Source organism: Balearica regulorum, chromosome 9, assembly GCF_011004875.1.
Source record: "Balearica regulorum gibbericeps isolate bBalReg1 chromosome 9, bBalReg1.pri, whole genome shotgun sequence".
In the NCBI taxonomy this organism is placed as follows: Eukaryota; Metazoa; Chordata; class Aves; order Gruiformes; family Gruidae; genus Balearica; species Balearica regulorum.
In genome coordinates, this window is record NC_046192.1 from 20,240,342 (window position 1) to 20,257,664 (window position 17,323).

The following is a 17,323-nucleotide window of genomic DNA, read 5'->3' on the forward strand; positions in this document are numbered from 1 at the left end:
ACTACATTTCACCACACGTTTTCTACTCAAATTTTAAAAAAAGCAAACTCACAGAATAACATGATTCAAATTAATTCATTATTTCTGTTAAGTCAACACACCTCCACACAAAGCCAACTAATCTAAACGGATAATTGTTCTAATACTACATAGTATTTGTGTGATACTATTAGAAACTCCATCCTACCCCAACAGAGCATTAACCTCAGAACAACAGAACACAAACATAGCCAAAAAAGACATACTACTTCTCAAATATCACTTAAAACTGTTCTTTACAGTCCAATCCTTTCAACACCAACAGTACCAAGGAACCTGGACAATGTATTTAAGGCCTTCGTAACACCTATAGGCAAAGGGTGGGTTCAAGGCACCAAATCTTTGATCACGATATACAGATGAACAGTTTATCAACTGCAAATCCCACCCGAGTTGTTGCTCAAGAATTCTGTTACTTCAACCAAAATTTCCTCTACAGAGTCTTTCTTTTGAACTATGCTTACCTTTAGATATGCGATGTGGTATTCTAAAAGAACTTGGACATTTCCAATACTTTCTTTAGTACCAACAAATACAAATGGTACCATCCCCTATAGAAACAAAATGTCAAATCTTATTTTCAGGAAGAACATTATAATCAAAACAATGCTTTCTGTTTAAATTCTAAAAAAAAAAAAAAAAAAAAAAAAAAATCTGCTTAAGTTACAGAAGTTAGCTAAACAAGCAAAGATAGTAACTGGATCTTGGGCTGCACAGATGCACTAGAAATAGCTTAGGCAAGGTGGGGGTAGGGGCTTTATGTTATGGACTTACAGCTGTCCAGCGTTCCCAACAACCCACTCTGGCAGTTGAAGTAACTCGACATACGGTGTTTATATTCCCCCATGCAACACAACTGCTGTGTGTGTTTATCGCAGTATGTGTGCAGAAGCATCCACAGGTTACCATGAAGTGTCGAGCAGTTAATTAAACCAACTTTACAAGATGGAGATTTAGAAGATTTTACCTTATGTTCTCATATATTTAAAATATATGATTAGTATTAACACTATCAATCCCAAATCAGTTATGCAGCTAAAGTACATATAGGAGAAACATTTAAAAAAAAAAAAAACAAAAATCAACTTCTTGCTTCAGCAGCCAAAAAACCTTTCTTGAATTGTTTCATATAAAATTTACTTCAAGATGCCAGTCTGAAAAAAGAAAAAAACCTTAAAAATTGCTCTCTATAACCACAGAAGAGTTATAAAACTGGCATCATGAAATAATCCACAAGCATCTATACTAAAAAACTACCCAAATCACAGACACCATCTTTTTGTAACATGGACACCACCACCATTACAGGTTGGCCACAGAAAAAAGGGTGCAGAGGCTGTGAAGGCCATATTTATAAATGGCATAATGATGCAGAGATGAAACAGTGATCCCATTCAGATGCCATAAGGTAGCGCTCAACTCATTTGAGTCATGCCCCTGAAATTCTCACTTTCTGCATACTTTTCCTATGTATTCTTTGTTAAAAGATTCAACATGACTGGTTTTGAAAATAAAAACCTCATCATAGGAAGAAAGAATAAAGTACTTACATCTTCACGGGGCAGTTTATTTTCATTATCTCCTTCAATTCTCACCCTGACGACTCCAGACTTGTCTACAATCTCCTGAATCACTTTTCCATTTTTTCCAATAACTTTTCCTTCAGAGGGCAAGAATGGTTAATTTTGCACCCGTGTGCAAAATATTTTAATGGGTTTCTTGATAATTTATGTATAACAATTGTAACAACCATCTGTGTCTCCTTTACCATTCACTTTGTTTCAAACTTTTCTCCTACTTCAGAGGTGCAAAAAAATCCCGAAGAAAACCCCACACTGTGCCAGAAGAAAGAGGTGAAAACTTCCAAAATGAAACTTCCAAACACTCTCTATATACATAGAATGACAACTATTGATGAAGATCACCACTACACACAAGTTTCAAATGGACCCAGACTAAAAGATTTCCAAATGCCTATTTTAAATTTATATATCAAAATTATTTGAATCCCCTGAGTCCACATGCACCCTGATTCAATCTTTCCTGACATTTCGACAGGCATATTCAATGTACATTTGTCGGAAGTCTCTTAAAAAAAGTAATTAAAACACTACACACTTGTTTTCTGAAAATTAATTTCACCTTTACAAACATGAATACTACCCATACTTCCCATATTATCTTTAAAATACTTATTTTGAGATCATGTGTGAGATTAAATCAAAAGGTTCTTCAGAACTTGTATGTTTAAATCTCAAAAGGGACTCCTGTGCTCCCTTACTAAAAGATTTTAGCTCTTCCTTAAACTAAAATCATGCAGAAACACTTCTTCATCCCAGCTACAGATATCTGGCAGTTAAAAACATTTATTTTAAATTATGAGTAAAGAAAGGTAGAGCCTCTGAAAAAAAAGGTGTAGCAGCCAAAGCGTAACAGAATACTGCATAAAGAACATTCTTCACAGCAGATATCAACATGATACAAAAGTGCAAAAAGCATTAAAAATCGTTTCCTTCCTCAACAGTTCAAATAGCTCAGCAGGGTTTTTTTTTTATCTTTTTGTTAAAAAAAACATGCTACAGCTAAACATTTTATATGCCTCCAATTTCGTTTTGCACAGTGATCCTATTACCACTACTAAAATAAACCACACTCACTATAGTGTTAAACATTTTTCTCTGGATAATGGTGAGCCAGTATTTGGGAAAGTCCTCAGTCCTATTGAGCTTCAGCAGCTGAAACCGGCCATTCAGTAGATGGCACTCTTCTCTCTTGGTACAAAAAGAAATGCATTGGGCACAGAGCGGTATCTCCCATCCGAGCCATTACTGATCACTACACTTCTTGTAACTTGGGTGTCTGCATAAAGCATAGCTAAATGTCTGCTTACAGATATGACCACAGGTGATTTGGACAAAATGTGTACCTTCATCATACATTGGTACTGTACTTGTTTAAAAGTTGCATTTTCAGTTAAATGCATTGCTCTGACTCACGCCATGATTCCTATATGGGTATGTTCACATTAGTTAGAATGCCATTCAAAACCCCCAAAACCTCAATTCATAAACCAGTCGATTTAGTGAAGTTCCTTGGTTCAATGAGGTTTGCTCAATGAGATTACTGAAGAAAAGTTTTCAGGTACAAACTAACAATTAATTTGCTGAACACTGAAACAAGCTTTAACATTTGGTAATTGACAGAATCATCAAGTTGCATCAGTTACATAATTTGCAGAGGTCCTATTAAAAAAACCCTAACAAAATGCTACACCTTAACTTGCTCAAGTTATAAAACCTTGAAAGTCTAATTTTTAGGAGTTTGCACATGAATTACTTAGATTGTGTAGTCTAGAATATGCAAGCTCTAAGCCCAAAACCACAGGAGGTTAAAGCACAGCTTTTAATTTCTGCCTTAGATATTCCAAACTGCTGTTGAACCAGGTACACCACCTGCACTTACTGCTCCGTTCACCCTTGCACAGCCACTGTGAGCTGGTAACGCAGAGCAGGAAGCTGCCTGACACAGAGAGCGCAAGCAGCAGGCTAAGAGGAGCAGAAGAAAGGAAATGGTAGTAGTACCCTGTGAGGACCAGACTAGGAAAAGACATGTTTTTCTTTTCCAGAGCAACAGAGATTAGCCCCACCTTTAGCTAGCTTATGATACAGAAGCTACCATAAAACACATTTACAGATTTCTGGGAAGCTACACCTTCATAGAAATGGAACATGGAAAAATGCCTGTGTCTAGACTGAGGATGAGCCTGACAAACACCTACTTATACAGCAGCTCAACACTACCCAACCACCACCTCTAACAAATCTGAACCCAGGAGGGAGCAGTAACATGAGAATTGTCTTGCATCATTCTTGCAACTCAACTGTAGTACTTCTACATTAAATTCTGGTATTTAGTTTCAGCACTTCTAAGTAGTTAATTTAGTTTCTTTACTAGAATCTGAACTTCAAATATTACCATTAAATTAGATGGTGCAAGTCTGTAATCAAACCATTTTATGTGTGGAAATCCTGACAAAATATTATTCAACAATAATATATGTAATTTCTTTAATTCCCTGATACATCCAGTTTTAAAAGATTAATCACTTTCTACTTAAGTGGAGAAATCAAATATCGTACTGGCATCTAAATCTTCTTTGCAGAGTCATGCTAATTAGGCTCCCTTTCCCCAAGTTTTCAAGTTTTAGCAGTATTACATACCAACAAGATTTCTGGGAACTTGAATAAAATCCTCCACAAATTCCAAGTAACTTCTAGCCTTTTTTACTGCATCAGCAGTCTGGAATGAATTAAAAAAAACACAAAACTTTATTTGTAAATGTAGTATTAAAAATAAAATCTTGTAACAACATCTGCAAGCCTTCAAAACATGAAAATTAGTTTCAAAAAGAATAGAGACAAGATTTAGTTTTCAACTAAATGTTAAAGAAATGAGTAAAACACCCAGAAACAAAGTTCAGCAGCAAAGCCATCAGTAATGAATAAACCAACTTTTTCCATGCTATTTTAAGATGTTTTAAAATATGATCTGCAACTTATCACAAGTAAACATAAAATATCTTACAGATAGATCTTGAAACAGTTTCTGCAGACATTAACTGGGAAAACCCAACTAATTATATTTTCTCCAAAATGAAGACACAGTTTTCAAATCTAGAATCCATTTATTAAAAAAATAATCAATTATCACAAAGATTCTATACTGAAAAGAAATAAGTCTGCAAGAGTTCCTACCAACATTCATAGAAACTACAGCTTACAAAAATAGTATGTTAAAAGAAACTTTGGATCATATATCCCATTTCACCTGACGTTGCAGTGAATGAGTAACTGTATGGCTATGATTAGATGGGCAAGCCATAAAAACTATAGTTTAACCTCTGCATTTTCCTCTAAGCTGCTTTGGAAGCATCCAGTTTTTCTCAGCAGAAACTTTAATACCATCAATATTATCAGCAATACAAATTTCTTTTACAATTTTTAACGCTGTTTTTAACACATAACACGCTATTACATTTCCCAGAGGTCTACATGTGGTAAAACCAGTAAGGAGAAAATGAATTTTAGACTCGTTTCTCTCTTGACAGTATCTAAAGATTATGTCACTTGATAAAGACATGTCCAAGGTTGAAGACCAGTCCGGTCACAGAACTCTACAGGCTCACTCTAAGCAGTGACTGGCTTTACAGCCTCTTCCCTAAGAAAGGTATACTGATTTTTCAGAACAGTCTATATGAAACAGCCATGAGAAGTTCTCTCAAGTTTCTGTTCTCTTACTCAGTATTTAAGAGAACAGAAAGAAAACAAAACCAGTCACCGAACCTTTGTTGTAACAGATCAATCCATTTTGCATGCAAGTCTTAATACCAAGTACTGTTTGCAAATACAAATTAATCCTCAGGGAGCAAATGCTGCCAAAATGACTAAAGTAGGTCCTCCGCTAGGTGTGCACACACTCACAAGGCTCACCCACCACACAACCCACTTGCATGTGCAGGCAAGGGACTTGCTGCAGAAAGGCAGGGAGGCCACATTCAGTGCACAGTGCTCTACGGCAGAATTTGGCAGAGGTCAGGCAAATAGGGATTCAAAGGAACACCAACGCTGCAGGAAGCGTACAGACACAGCACACCAAGCCTGTTTAGAACTGCCTACAGGTAGGAAGTTTTCTGGTTTCTCTAGAAAAATTTTTCTGTTTCTCTCCTGTAACTGCAGGCAAGTTACATTAGTGCAGTCTGAACTCTACAGTGATCACTAAAATGTTGTACTGCACTTAGGAACCTGTCCTAATCGTATCACCTCTACACCACCAGTAATGTTACAACCAAGGAACTGATCTTCCAGAATGCTGGTTTCTGGCATAGCTCCTCTACAACGTTTTCCAAGATAGGAGTTCTCTCCACTAACCAATGACATGGTCCTATAAATGCTCTCTTGGAGCTTTATTAATAAATGACAAGTTAATTGAGGCTATACAGATGCTGAAACAAGAAACAATGCTTCAAATTAGCAACAGCAGAAGTTTAGAATTAAGGAACGACTATCAGCATCTAGTCACTAGTGACAGCTTTTGAACGCAGTTTCCATTTTACACTAATGTCTCAGCCCTTTCATCTGTCACTTTTTAGGCAACACATGAAATGACAGTACCACCAGCTCCTGCATCTTTCCATCAAATTAGGGAAGTCCTAGAAGAACAAAAGAATTATAAAACTGTACTTCTGGCAGAGGTCAAAATCACTGCAAGAGAAACACAGGCAAACTGGATTTCGAGATAATGAAACAAGCAGTAATGTATGGAAACCAAATGAACAGGATGTCAATGTAGGGAGCAGAGGCTATGCTGCAAACTCAAAGCAACTGCTAAAATGATACAAACTTCAACACACATTAGCAACTTTTCACCTTCAATGAATGCTACAAGTAAGACACCATTAACCAAAGAGTCCACAGTGTCCTGCTTCAGAGGTATGTTTATCAATTCTTTCCCAAATAAAGATGAAGGAACAGTGACTGCTCTCACAGAAGCAGTCTTAAGATGAGAAAATAAACAACTGCCACTAACCACAGTTCTCCAGTGTGCCTGCATGCATATCTACACTTTGCTGCAAGTGCTCAGGATTTTTACCCGAGTAAAACCTGTATAACTCATTTGCACCCCAACACGAGATAGCATAGAAAGCTGATTTGGAGAATGTATTCTCAGTTTCTCGCAGTCAGTAATTCAGAAAAGGGCAAGAAAAGTAATTTGTCTCTCTCTAAAAATCAGTGTGCACATGGATTAAAGACCTCAAAAAATTCTAGTTACTAGTCACTACCTTTCTAACTTTGAATTAGAGTCTATACATCCATTCATGCTCTGGTTACCTCACATAGTAGCCCAATCAAAACACATTCATGTTACTTGAAGAGTCTTTAATAGAAAGATTAAATGCAGGGTATTTTTTCTAAACTCAGCATTATACCTACTATTTTTGCAGCAGGAGAGTTCTAAGTGAGTGTGAAACATGAACTGTATAGCTACAATTTTTAGGGAAAATGTTTTGTAACAGTCACTAATGTAGATCTGGTGGCCACACACTGGTGGAGTGTACTCCTATACACATGGGGAACGTGTCTAAGGAGTCTCACATCAGTTTCTAAGACAAGGTTTTGAAAGTCTCTCTAAAGTCCCAGTAGCTCTTTTAGACCTTCCTGAATGGAAGAAACAAACTTACCTCTGGGAATCACCTGAAAAACCTTATCACCAAGCAGATAAAGACAAAGCCCTCCCAAGTCACAGCAGGGAACAATGCTTTTTCCATTGTGATACGAGTCTTTTTTCAAGAAAGTAAAATGTGTATTAGTCTCCTAGTTCAAGTGCAACTGAGTTAAGGAAAGCTCCAAAGGGAAAACAAGTTTTCTTGTTTACTTCAATGGGAATACAAGAAGAAACAGTCTCCTGAAAAAGCCAGGATGGATAGGATATTGCTATCCCTCTACCTTAAGAAACAGTTACCATACAGCTAAGTATCTTTAAAAACAATGGTCAAAGAGGGAAGAAGCTCAAGTGTTAAGAACTGCACAAGAATTGAATGCAATTCAATTTTGCTAGTAATGAAAGTCTAAAAGAAGGTTTTGTTTCTGATAACGCTCTCCCTCTGGGGAAGCACAAGATTTCAAAAAGTAGAGACTCGCTGTCCAAGCTCTGAAGTTCTCAGTACTGTGGTCTCCCTAACAGGCATCACAAGCAGCAGTTCAGGCAGAAGGGGAAGGGCCTTGGAACCAGAGTGGTCTTGACCAGACAGGGAAAAAAGCATGAACAGCATCTCATACAGTTTAGCTTCCTTCTAATCATATAGTTTTCCATTATTCTTTATCTCCCTGTTCCTTCCCTCAAAGATTCTGGCCCTGAGCAACACAACTTTTATTTATATGCCAAACATTAGCTATGGAGACCCTCAGATCCTGACTACAATGTCAAGGACACTGGATCACTACTCCCACACATCTCACAGCCTAAAATTGTCTGCCCATGCATTCAGCCATTAGGGCCTGGCTGCTTGCCAGCTTCAGCTGAAGAGAGTCAAAAAGAGTAGACAAGTATACCTAGATGCTGAAACCCTCGTCACGTGGAATATTTAGGTTGCCTGACTTTTTTAGAAGCAGCTATCACTTCTAGGAAAGACAAGGCTGGATGTGTCTGAAGGCATTTTTATTCAGGGGGCATCTGGTATTTTTAATCATTGCTGTGCCACTACTGTAAGAGGCTGGTGACAGTCATAACCTTTCCACAAGTTTCAGCATCACATCATTCATGTTAAAGAGATGGAAACTGGAATACATTAGACATTCTACTGCCTTTGAACTTATCCAATTCTTCTTCATGAACTGTGAGATGTGAGTTACTGATAGTACTAGGGCAAAGAAGGATCTGTTGCCACCCTGATACCCTGGAAATGTTTAAGGTTTCCAAAAAAAGGACACAGAACTTCAGGGATACTGAAGAGTACAGAAGTTTGTCCTCTTCTCAGCAATATCAACTTCCTCTGAGCCTTGGATCACAACCACGTTCTACTCTTGACATGCATGGAGCATAGTTCAAGACCACAGATTCATGGAACACTAGACAACCAAGATTTCCAAAAGCGATCACACCAGAGACTCAGGTGTTAGTGGCACCTGCAGAGTTGGTAACATGGGAAAAAAAACCCCAAGAAATGTTCTGACAGTGCCCTGGTGACAGCGGCATCTTTGTCACTACTCTTCTGCCTCCTGAACGGACCATTGTTTTGGTCCAAAGACCAGCTACATTTCAAGGTGCTTGTGCAATTTAAAGTACATCAGGGTCACACAAACAGAATTAACTTAAGGCAAATCAGCATGATTTTGCCAAAGCCAGCATTAAATTGCCAAAATAAAAGGGTTAGAAGCAGCAGATATATGCATTAACATATCTGCCTAGGTCAGAGGAGCAGACAACACACAGCAAAACACACATGACCTAGAAAGGTGGGAGGGGGAGAACCAACAAGAACAGCATATACAGTCCAAAGGAAAACAAATGATAATCTGTGATCAAGTAAAATAGCACCAAGTGATACTTTGCTCAAGTTGACTGAGATGTACAGTGCAGTTACAGAATTTGTGCATCAGCACATGGAGCTGTTAGGACAGAACACATCTTATGGAAGCCATCACTGCAATGAAGTCTCAGATTTCAAATACATGCAGTACAAGCTGCCATGGTATGAACGCGCGTATAGACAAACAGCTACTCAGTTGTTTCCAGTTCTTAGTTCTGGGTACAGCTCTCACCACTCTAAAAGCACATATAGAGTGAAATGCTCATCAGATTCACACAAAGTTTGCCCCTTACCTCTCCATAGATTCTGAAAGTACCAGTATCCTCCTCAAGTTCAATGGCAGTAACTCCTGGAACCTTCCTGGCTTGTTGTATGTTACTGCCATGTGTTCCTATAGCAAGTCCCATTAAATCTTCTCTGACTACAAACTCCTCATGAAATGCTGCAGCAAGCTGTTTTGTGCACTGAAGGGAAAACAAAATAAGACTCACCCACATGCACTTAATGTAACATACAGGTATGCCCTCAGTTTCAAGCAACAAGAAGAATTACAAGCTATGGCTTACCTCTAAGTGTTTTGTAGCTTCTTCATTTCTTGACATAAGCATAAGCTTGGTACGAATGCTGCGCAAATGCATGTCACTCAGTATATTCACTCTCTTCACTGTTGCTTCACTGGCAGACTACAAAAGAGAAGGAACATGAAGTTTCATTTTTTTAAGCAAATCAACATTTAAAAGATAAATCAGGAACTTATTTAAACTAAATCCAGTACTTACACGGACATTATTTTTCCTCAAAACAAGGTATGACAAATTCAGCACCACCTCTGCAAACCAACAATTTTCTGTTCTCACTCATAGCTTATTTTACACTAAAGATTTTGTTGCTGGATACACACTAACTCTTTCCCCTTGACATTCCCCAGACAAACAAATTAAATATCATTGTACCATATACATGCTTGTCACTCTGTCTGAAAGGCAGAACTAAGGAAATAAGCCAGGAAAACAATTCTGGACAGTAAGGTTCAAGAGGATAATACCAAGTCAACAGAACTGTGGGGAGAAACTAATACTGGGGGAAGTCTATGTAATAAGAGAAAACTGTCACAGAAGAATCTAAGTGAAGAATTCCTTAAAGGCTACACTGTACTGGTGCAGTTCTTCATGTGGAAATCCAGCTGTAGGTCAAAGTGCACAGTGTAAATCAGTACAGGGGGAAATCCATCTGCACAAATCAGTGAAATGACCCTCAGTTGTGGGTAACAAAAATCATAGAACCAATGAGACTGAAAGCTGCTCCTAAATTTAGGCTGTATGCAATGCAGTACTTGTACCCCCCAAAAGGCCTATGCCCAAAGATAAATTGAAAAGACATCTACTTACATTAAATCTCTCACAACTTACACAGATTGACAAGTTAAACCATTTTGTATACAAATATACAGCTGGCTATATACTTCCCATGAGTAATATATTAAAAACTCATGCAACATTTACATAGAAATAATTACTTACCAGTATTATTAGTTGAGCAGTTTCAGCATGGTAAAAAATTCGACATGCTCCCACAGCTTTCTTAAAATCTTTATGTGCATTTTCATTAGCACACCTAAGGAGACAAAATGATTGCCATCTCAACAAGCTGCATCAAAATAGAACACATAGTATCATAATCAGAGCCAAGAATGTTTCAGAGTAGTTTATGGCAAAGACTGCTCAGAAACCGGAAAGTTTCCATTCTCCTGAACACGGTTCCAGAGCTTCTTTCTCTGTGTACTGTATGCCATCGTGGCTATTTGGCAAGTCTCAGTACCGGAGGCCCACTGGGAGTGCATCACCTGTAGAAGCATAACACAAGACCTGAAGTTCCCATCTCAGAACTTACTTTTTGTCCCCAGCCCTAAAGCTCAGCAGGGATCCCGGTCAGTACCTTCTAAACCAGCCACTGCAGCCACAGCCACCCCTAAGGTTCTTCATGGACCTGTAAAGCGGCCTCTAAAATACAAACCAAGTGGATTTCCCTCCATCCCATCAAATATAGTAAATGCTTTAAAGTGTGCAGAGCTACTCACGCATCTCTCAGATCTTCAGGAACATCCACTGTGCACTTGAAAAAGGTGTTCTTTTTGACAGTTTTGTTTTGATTCACAGGTCGGAGTCGTTCATAAGTGACAATTTCATTGTAAGTGGCATCACAAGCAGCATATTCAATGACATAAAACTATGGAAGAATTTTTTTAAAAATGGTAACTTCAATAAGGAACAACAAAGACATAGTAACATTACCAGCATCACCAAGAAAGTACAAAATATGAATATACAAACTAAAATATAAATCAGAATTGATATAATGTTACAATTGTACACAAATGAGCCCAGATATATTTCAGTATCCATCTGATACCTCAGTGAAGTCAGGACACCATATCAGCATAATTTCAGTCCCCCACAAAAGCATCTTTGATTTTTCTCATGCTCATCCCTCTTCAAATACCTACTTTAGTCCAGTTCAAGTTCCAAATTGTAAATGTTAGCTGGAGCTCTAATTCTAAAAAATATCTAATAGGGAAGCAAACATAACTCATTCTTCACAGAAACATCTGCTCTGCGACAGTTTAATAATAAAAAAGACAAATCTACCTGTGCATCATGTGAGACCAAAAGGAAAATAAAAATTCAATCTTTTTGATATGCACTATCTCAAATTTAGGAAGGCAAGAGAACTAAGAAGATTTAAAAGCCACCAATAATCTACTCCTACACTTCCACCCAACACATGCAAGCATAAAGAAGCTTGCGCGCGCAGTATCCCTGAAGCTTGACTTTGTGTTAGGGAGGTAGCAGTACTTTCTCTTCTTTTTCCCTCAAAACTGTTATCTGTTTTTGTCAACAGATACAACTTCCTCCAGTATCAAGAAAATAAGTAAATCACTAAGGTTGCAACATACTTTTTCCACATGTTATTTTCCAATTTCAAGCTTTAAGTTTAGCTTAGGTGTCACTCTAATCATATAAAGCTGCTTTGAAACATATCACAAACCAAGTTAAGTATTAATAATGAAAAATAAATACTGAACAGACAACTAAATTTAAGAGAACTACCACCCTATGCTTTAAAAAAAATAACTCCTGTAGTTAAAGATAACGTGGTTACCAGAACAATCACAAAGCTATCATTAGATACATGGCTTGTTTGTGAATTTCACATTTACTTTGAGGAAAAAAATAACTGAATATGGAACCATGTTAAAGACTGTACAAAGAAGCCAAAATTGAACTGTGAGGGGTTTTGGGGGGGACAATTCCATAAAATAATTTTACAATGCTGTATAAAGATACCAACCATCCGAGGATGAAAAATATTTTTTTTATTTTAAAAAAATAATTTAGCACCAAGTTCAATTCACGAAGTAGGTTTACTAGAAGTCCTGTTCTTAAGTACGCATACAGCCCTCCAAGCAATTAAACTACTAATAATGGAAGTGACTTGCTCAACCATAAAAACACAAGCTTCAGTTGTGTAATGCAGCATGGGTCATTCCAAAGTGATTCCAACTTATAATTCTGGTTTGTCTTTTTTTTTATTGGTAGTACTTCATTCATAGTTTTTCCATCAAAAAGATCTTTCATATTTACTGTATGTAACATAACAGCATGAAATCAGTAGGTTTTTTGAAATAATTTACCTCTCCTTTCATCATTCGAACTTTTGCCAGCCACCAGCCACAAGGTTCCTGGTCATTTGCTCTAGAATACACCTGAAAATGAAAGTAGTAAGAAACACTGAAAGCACATACAGACATAATTCATTTGTCTGCATGTACAATGAAGAAAGAACATCCCAACTTTTCTAGTTTTCATTAAAATGGAAGAGTATGCTACACAAAAGTAATTTTTCTGTAAGTTATCCAGGCATGTGCTTCTTGTACAAATTTTTATTACGGATTTCCTTTGCATACATTACTGACAATTCAACAGAAATTTCTAAAGGAAGATAAAACCTTGGCTAAACGCTTATTCGGGGCAATTCATCACTAAATTCAAACACTGTCTTCATACTGAAAATTCACACATAGGAGTAACTCCACAATTAAGACTGTTTTGTCCTTGGCTTCCTTCATATACCTAGGACTACTGAAATGAACCAAGTCATCACATGATGACATATTCCATATTTAACAAACACTACCAAGTTAATGCCAGATCAGATATAGAACAGATGACTGCTGAAACTTTCATTTCCTCCATCTTCTCTAAGTTTCATTTACTCCTTATACACTTCTGACAGGCCAAAGTTATTTGCATATAGACTGAACAAAATCTTGCAATAGCAAGAAGGTAGAAAATAATTCTTTACCTCTAACAAAGCCAACCTCTAACAAAGCATGCATTTCAAAGAAAATAACAGAAAAATCCAGCACGTATATTACATTGTTTCTTAGATTACTAGCTGAAAACTATAATGGTATTCTTAAAGAAATTCATTACTTTAACTTCTGCTTTTCACTTGTCCTTAAAGTAATGACTGAATTACTAAAGATACTACAATGAGCTGGGAACAGAACACACACCTTTTAATTTCCTGGTTTAATACACCATTTCTAATTAACACTGTTACTCTCTAAAACAGTATCATTCACACAATCTCCTACCAGATTGTACCGTGTTTCATCTGGGTTAAAACTCTTGTTACAGAGAGAGTTTTATTACATTTTCACATCAAAATGTTTCCAACAGTTACATTCCAGATCAAAAGTGGAAATTACCTAGTTTTGCTTTCAATTATGAAACATTCTCAGCAATTTTAAGTTCCAGATTCTGAGAAAGTTCCATCGGTAATTTTATGAAAAAGCTGCAATGTCACAGTTTCACTGAAAGCCTAATAAATCCATTACTAGAGACATGCTCCACTTTAAATCTTCACTTTGCTAAGGTACTTCCAACCATCATCACCACCTTGAACGGACAGTCATGTATAAGGACAGTTCATTAAGATAAACTCACCTCCACCTCATCTCCTTCACCAATTTCTTTCTTGATATCAGGGGGTGGTGGTAATCTGACTTCATTAAAGGGTACCTGACGCTCTGGTTGCCAACTGAAAGTTGAAGAGACATTACACATTATTTCTACAATTTTCCTGTTGTTTTCTTAAGTTTTATTTTTAGAACCCTCGAGTTCGGTTAAAACTCACTCTTCATAAAATCAAGTCTGTTTTTTCATTGCTAGAAAGCAAACCTTGTAAGCTAAGGAACACAATAACCCTGTCAAGAGAAAAATAGTATCTGGGAAATATTTAACAACAAAACAATTTTTAAATTAACTTAAAAATTTAACTTTACTGGGTTCACTAAATGGCTTTCATAAAAGCCCAAGGAAAGATTATTAGATGATGTACTTACACTTCACTGTTCAAGTCAGAAAGCCTTTATACAGATGTAAGCTTATCTTTGCAGTCCACCATGGGGTTCATCCACTTCTTTACCTCACATTTAACATTTTCTTAACATTCCAACTGCTTACCATCAATGTTTTAAGTATTCCAGGAAAATATGAGTCTGATCATTAACAAAACTTCGCATTTCTACCTACAAACTTGTTAACACTCCTCAGTAAGTGTCTGGCAAACAGGTTCAGTTCAAAATGTACCTTTATATTCGTTTATCAATACCAATTACTGCTAGGCATATAAAATTAAAATTTTACCTTCTTGTACAGAAAGGCTATTTATTTTACCGTAGCTTGCTCTACAAAGCATTTTACTGGTATATGTGTTTTAGGTGCATTTTATGAAGACTACTGGAGCAATTCATATAATCTGTGTTCTGAAATTCCTTTTCCTTCCACTCTGTGGATGTCACAAAATACTACCAGCTGTTCCTCACTTTTAGTCAGAAATCCCGGTGAAGACTCTACAGAGGTTGAAATAAAACCAGAGGAAAAGACACTGCCCCCCCCAAAATTATTAACTTAGAATATCTGAGGGACTTTGATATCTGTCAAAGCATTCCAATGTCCATCATTTATACCCATCTTAAAGTTCACATCAGATACAGACAGGATCCAGAACCAACTTATAAAAATAAGAATTACGGCAAGTAATTTGTTTTGCTTACTTCTAATACATGCAGACAGAGCGGCCTAAGTTAGCGGAACAAGTCTCAGCGTTAAGAGCAACTGTACTTCTGCACTTTTCTGCAAGCTGGATATATTTATATGTTTTCTCTAAAAAGACAGCTTATGCTCGAGTACCTCACTTAATAAAGAAGTGAGGTATGCATATAGTTTTGCTCTATCCATTACTATACGCTTTATTTTTCTTCTAACTATAGTGGAACTTTAAAGAACAAAAAACTCCATGAAGATTATGGATAGCTTTTGTTGAAGTTGGAAGGTATTTTGGCCATAAAATGTCATTTAAATCTCATTTTATTTCTGAGAAATGGTCAAGGGGGCTGGCAAAAATCACTTGCAATTCAACTGCCCTTGTTGCAACAATAATGGTCACTAAACTCAGGATTTGCGTTTTTCCTTCCCCTCCCTGCCTTTGTGAAGTTATTAATCTCGCAGGTGCAAAGGCAAATAGTAAGACTTGAGGGCAAAATGCATTCCCTAAACTATAGGGTATATAAAACTTCAGTTTAGAAACACTATGAGCATAATAATCATAACTGAACAACAGGATCAAAAACATTGCAAACTCAAATGAGCTACTTAAAGTCCTCTTGAGAATTTCAATTGTGCCTTGTAGTTAAAGAATCTAACAAATGGGAGCTTACAGAAAGTTATAAACTGCCCATAATGAGATGCTATGATTGAAGAGACCTTGCACCTTCAATAAAATCCACTTGATGTTGTAGTCGGCTAATTTTGGTTCCACCTCTAATCATCTAAAGGGAACTCCATCCACTAGAAACAGATAGGCCAATAATGCCTTACCTCTATCAGCTGCAAGATGTTTTGGGTATTTTTTTAATAAAACAGTGGAAAAGTGCACAGAAGGCTCAGTTCTCAGAATATGAGAAGTCCAAGTTTTGATAGCAAAAAGTCCAAAACTGGAGCATCTCACTGGTGAAATGCAAAACAAGATGTTTTAAGAAATGACTTGTGACTGGCTACAAATTACCTACTAACAGGATCTGACAGAACTGACACCTAATAGTCGGAAGGATTATCCCGAATATCTGGCACAAATTACAAAAAAGGGAGGCGCTTGCTTCTTACAAGAGAGGTCTTTCTTTCAATACAGCTGCTTCAGACTCCAATGAGTCCATATGAAATTGCACCTCAAGATCCAATTTTCTGTCTTATACAGTAATAAAAGTTTCCAGTTCTGAAGCTTCTGCATTCATTCCCAGCCTCCTTACCTCCAAAAAATTTCTCTAAAAAGAATCAAGGATGTCTACCCAGAGATTAATTATTGCTATGGCCACAAAATCATCATTAGCAGTCTCTGCTAGTATACCAACTTTGGGAACCTTACAATAGCTGTAGATAAAGAGGGGTTAACAATAGCAGCAAATGCAAACTAACCACTTAGACCGCCTTTAGCAGAGTAGGGAGTAGGTGTGTTTACTTCGTTAGTGTTGATCACTATCACAACAGAATGATGCATTCAGGACACTCTTGCCAGCTTTGATTCTATTAAAGTCCTCATGAATTTAACTCAGTAAAAAGGGTAATAATTTATCAGATTTACATCACAGAATAATTTGACTAGAACTGTATGAACATTTCCTGATAAGACCTATTTTTGGTCAACAAAACACTCAACATATGTTGTAGCCCATCCTTTTTGGAACATGGCTGCTGCTGCCAGACTTTCTATAAAACACAAAGATGACATGGATACTAAACACTAGAAAAGTGTTTGCCAACAGTAAGACCCCTGCTGTGAACCACAGGCACTTCCTTCAACTTACTTGGTTTCCAATGTGAAAGCATATGCTTTGAAGGCAAAGAGCCTCCTACCTTAAAGAAAAGTAATACAGATGTTGAATACAAAATTGAAGATTTGTCACATCTTCAGATGAAGAACCCAAATTGTTTTTTCTGTTCATTGGGTTTTGGGGTGAGGGTATGAAAATCTAGGAGACAGTAACAATTTCCATAACCATCTCAGTAAGTGTTAGTAAAAATTACGGTTGCCACCTCATCTTCTAACTATTTTTCATAAAAGAAGGGCTAGAAAACA

At 37.0% G+C, this 17,323-nt stretch overlaps 1 protein-coding gene across 4 annotated transcripts in view; it reads right to left on the reverse strand.

The window, feature by feature from the left end:
* Positions 1-17,323, reverse strand: part of FXR1 (FMR1 autosomal homolog 1) — a 36,801-nt gene that overhangs the window by 8,495 nt on the left and 10,983 nt on the right. For all 4 annotated transcript variants that reach the window (XM_075761482.1, XM_075761485.1, XM_075761483.1 and 1 more), the window contains exons 3-11: positions 14,134-14,227; positions 12,816-12,887; positions 11,202-11,350; positions 10,645-10,738; positions 9,691-9,807; positions 9,418-9,588; positions 4,260-4,338; positions 1,590-1,699; positions 504-590 (exon numbers count right to left, since the gene is read on the reverse strand). In XM_075761482.1, the coding sequence (XP_075617597.1) occupies positions 504-590; positions 1,590-1,699; positions 4,260-4,338; positions 9,418-9,588; positions 9,691-9,807; positions 10,645-10,738; positions 11,202-11,350; positions 12,816-12,887; positions 14,134-14,227 (973 nt within the window). The remainder of the gene's footprint in view (positions 1-503; positions 591-1,589; positions 1,700-4,259; positions 4,339-9,417; positions 9,589-9,690; positions 9,808-10,644; positions 10,739-11,201; positions 11,351-12,815; positions 12,888-14,133; positions 14,228-17,323) is intronic.